The sequence below is a fragment of the Mus pahari genome, chromosome 8 (assembly GCF_900095145.1).
Source record: "Mus pahari chromosome 8, PAHARI_EIJ_v1.1, whole genome shotgun sequence".
NCBI classification, from domain to species: Eukaryota; Metazoa; Chordata; class Mammalia; order Rodentia; family Muridae; genus Mus; species Mus pahari.
Genome location: NC_034597.1, coordinates 51,242,355 through 51,246,677, shown reverse-complemented (window position 1 = coordinate 51,246,677; position 4,323 = coordinate 51,242,355). Strand labels below are relative to the sequence as shown.

At 42.0% G+C, this 4,323-nt stretch overlaps 1 protein-coding gene across 1 annotated transcript in view; it reads left to right on the top strand.

Moving 5' to 3' along the window:
• Positions 1–4,091, top strand: part of Nup58 (nucleoporin 58) — a 47,504-nt gene extending 43,413 nt beyond the window's left edge. The window contains exon 15 of the mRNA XM_021203130.1: positions 3,428–4,091. Coding sequence (XP_021058789.1) covers positions 3,428–3,510 — 83 coding nt within the window. The 3' untranslated portion in view covers positions 3,511–4,091. The remainder of the gene's footprint in view (positions 1–3,427) is intronic.
• Positions 4,092–4,323: the final 232 nt, after the last annotated feature.

Below are 4,323 nucleotides of genomic sequence, written 5' to 3'. Positions count from 1 at the left end.
CTCCCTCTCTCTCTCTTTTTCTCCCTCCCTCCCTCTCCCCCTCTCCCTTTCTCTCTCTCTCTTTCTCCAATCCCACTAAGTCTACTTATTGCTGCCAGAACGCACATGGTTGTAGAGCCACGCACTACTGGACAGCCTCTCAGGGACCATCCCACAAGAAACCAGATTTCTCCAAGCAGTTTCTCAGCCAAAGCTGGGACGTCATGAGCCCCTACCCGTCGGGCTGAAATTTTGGCTGGTTCCGTCTCATGCCGCTCTTGTACATGAGGAACAGCCTCTGGTAGGTCAGAAACATAGGTTGAAGAGGCAGCTATTTCTTCTATTGTTTGCTCTAAAGAAAGTAGTCTCTATTTCTTTCTCTTTTGAAATGATCATTTTTAGTTCCCATCTTTACACTGAAAGCAATGCAGATGGCTCTTAAGATTAAACTGAAGCTTTCTTGGTCTCCCCGGTCACTCATGCTTTCCCTGTATGCTTCCTGTTCTCGAGGTTTTCGAGTTTGTGGGCGTCTTGGTTTCTAGGGATTCACTGATCTTTCCTCACATGGCTGAAATAGGGTGTAAAGCTGTTTTGTTAAGTGACTCAAATGTAGTATTCTAAACAAACTGGATTATTTCTTTTTTACATCATCGCTCAGGCAGTCAGAGTCAGTGTGGCTACTTGATGGAGCCCGATGGGATCGCAGGCCGCTCTCGGGATCTGTGAGTCCTTGTGGAATTTCTTCTGAACAGTGGAGGACATGAGCCTTCCAGCTTGCAGGCAACGCAGTATGGAGGCAAATCACGGTGGAGAGTACACTACGAAAGATTACAATCCGAAAGTGTCTTACATCACTGCTGCATGCCGCATTGACCAGAAACTGGTCACGCAGCTGCGGGGGTGTGGGGAGTGTGGTGTGTCCTTTGATATGTGTCATAGACTGAGCCAGAATCCTGCCAGGAAAACAGAAGGGGATTTGCTGAGGGCATGTGGATGCAGCACAAGGCCACAAATCCCTGGGTTTGCTTGTCTCCTGACAGTCTTGGTGCACCATATGTGTGCCTGATCTGGGTGGATGCCAGAAGAGGGCATTAGATCCCAGGAATGGGAGATACAAGACTATTGTGAGCTCATGGAAAACAAACTTGGGTCCCCTGAAAGAATAGTAAGTGCTCTGAACTGCTGAGCGGTTCCTGTGTGTGTGTGTGTATTGTTTTGTTTGTTTTTTTGGTTTTCGATGATGCTCTAGAATTCGTGATTCTCTACTTTTAAATTCCCTCTCAGAAAACAATGAGTGTAATTAATAATTGGACCTGTTATAAGTTAACCAAGAACTTGGTGATTAATTCTTCAATGGTTGAAAAGATACGGAATCAGCACTGTCTAAAATGGTAGCCCCTGGCCACTAGAGGCTACGGAATACTTCAAATGTGGCAAGTTCAGCTAGGAATGGAACTTTGCATTTATAATTACACTTATCTATAATATTAAACATTCAAGTGTGTTTAGAACAACTTGGGTTTAGGAATCTGCGTTTTCTTTCTTTTGGGGGGAATAATTTAGATGTAAATTTTACATAGGATTTATTGTGAAAAATAGTGCAATTTTCCTATTGATGCCATGTGTGTTATTATAGCTGAACCCAGGGCCCTATGCATGTTAGATAAGTGCCAAGCCACATCACAGACCCTTAATATAATTAATATAACTTTTAAAAATATGTAAGCTTGCCTTGTATCTCTGACGAGCTGCCTCTAGCCATGGTCTAAGCCCACACATGGCTTGTGTTCTTCAGAGGAAGAAATTTCAGGTGTTTAACTCACTCCTTTAAACTTCTTTTAAACTTTTTAAATTTTAGTTTATTTACATTTACTTTATGCGCATTGGTGTTTTGCCTGCATATATGTCTATGTGAGAGTGTCAGACTTGAAGTTACAGACAGTTGTAAGTTGTCATATGGGTGCTGGGATTTGAACTTGGGTCCTCTGGGAAGGGCAGTCAGTGTCTTTAACTGCTGAGCCATTTCTCCCATCCTGCCTTAAACAAACTAATAACACAGCATCCAGTCTGGGATCCTGCTTTCATTGCTCAGAGTTCATACAGTTATCTCTTTAGAATGCAAGGATGGTCATGTGAAGCCCATCCCTGTGGCTGCACATTATTCCTTCCATACTGTGACTTCTTGCACACATGGGCCCTCACAATCTGGCCTTCACTCCGTTTACCAGACCTTCCTCTGGACCTCTCATTCAAAGATCCTTCCAAGCCCTGTGCCCTTTGACAGTTTTCAGTTCATAGTTCACAACACAGATGGTTCCTTTCATCTGGGCGAAACATTGGCTTTCGGGCGCTTTCCTCTCTTTATCCTTCCTCAGATCCTACAGCAGACAGTGAAACCACCTCACTCTGGTGGATGGTAGACATCTACTGCATTAGTTTCGGTTCTGTTGCTGTGGCCAAGGCAACTTACAGAAAGGCTTTACTTGATCTGCCAGCTCCAGTCTCCATCCTTGTGAGAGTCGTGGCAGCGGACAGTTGTGGTAGCTAGAGCTAGTAAGCTGAACCACAAGCATGCATCAGAAAGAGTGAACTAGGCTGGTGAGATGGCTCAGCGGTTAAGAGTGCTGACTGCTCTTCCGAAGGTCCTGAGTTCAAAACCCAGCAACCACATGGTGGCTCACAACCATCCATAACGAAATCTGATGTCCTCTTCTAGAGTGTCTGAAGACAGCTACAGTGTACTTACATATAATAAATAAATATTTAAAAAAATAATAAAAAAAAAGAGTGAACTGGAAATGGTGCGAGTATTTAAATTCTTAAAGCCCACATCTGGTAATGTACTTTCTTCAACAAGACCATGCCTCCTATACCTCCTCAAACAGTGCCACCAACTGGGGACCAGGTATTCAAATACAGGAGACTATGGGGGACATCTCATTCAAACTACATTTACCATGCTGTTTTGTTTTTTATTTTGTTTTTGTTTTATTGTTTGGTCATACACTTATCTCCCATGTTAGACTGTAATTTCTGGGTTCTTATCTTGTTATTTATTTGGGTTTGGGTTTATATCATCAATACTTACAGCATGGGATTCAATTCTAGGAATATTTTTTTATTGGTAGTTGATGCAGTGAGAAGAGTTAGTACTGCAGTCTCCTGCTGACCCCCTCTACACAGATGTTCAACTGTGTGGCTAGGGCTGGATATTATTACTGCCCCTGAGCAGTGTTGCTATTAGGCCAATAGTTGAGCTTACTCAATAATTATTAATAATAATTATTATTGCTTTCTCAGTAAAAAAGGAGACAGTGCTCACCTTATATAGTGAACATTTGGGTAAGTTAGCACAAGTAAGGTATGTAACTGTGTGCAAGGCCAGAACGTAATAAAGAATAGCTTATTATTATCACAGCAGTCTAAACTATTTCTCTCTTTCTCTCAGGCCAAAAGTCACATGTTTTAACTGGATTTCGCAAACCTAGTGTTACGGAAACTAATGAACTGGGAAGAAAAATCCAGTTCTGAGCAGTCACTGAAATCAATATGTATCTGCTTTGCAAGGAACACCTTACCCGCATTTTGTGAGCCGTTATTTAAGAAGAGTAATATGAGGCATAGACTGAGTTTGGTCAAGATGTTTAGAATTCAAGCAGGAAGAAAAACTTGGTCACAATGTTCTAGAATAAACGAATAGATCATGTGCTAGATCCTGGGATTGGGAAGTTGGGAAAAATCACAAATGAAGGAGGCACCATTGATACAAAATAAAACGGACCAACTAGAGTAAACTGATATTTATCATTTTAATGGCGCCACTGTTGAAATCTTGTTGAGGTAAGATTCACCCTTGTCTGATTGAAGTTTATAGTTCAGTGGGTTTTTTTTATTGTATTTAGTAGCCACTCAAATTCCATCGCCATTAACCTTCACCCCCTGTTTCTTAGCACCATCGCCCTAACTCCTTTGGCTATGTGTTCTCTCCTTCTCTATGTCTTCCTTTTCACACAGATGTGACTGGATCCTTTTTAACTGGCCCAGGATTACAAGGATATTCGATATCACTATGTCATTCCTTTCCTTGATAAATAAATCTGACCGTGTGGCTCTGGCACATCAGTCTTCAGTCAGCAAACATGTTGGTTCCTCTTTCAGGAGTTTCTGTGTGAACACATGATTTTGGTTGCCTTGGAGTTTGTACTAAAATGTCTAACTTTCCAAAGCGGCTGTACATTCTCCTGTCTCACCAGCACTGGATGTGTGTTCCATTTTCTCCCTATACTCTGTCCCTGTCATCTGAGAGGGTTTGAAGTAGAACCTCACTGTGTCTTTAGAAAGATT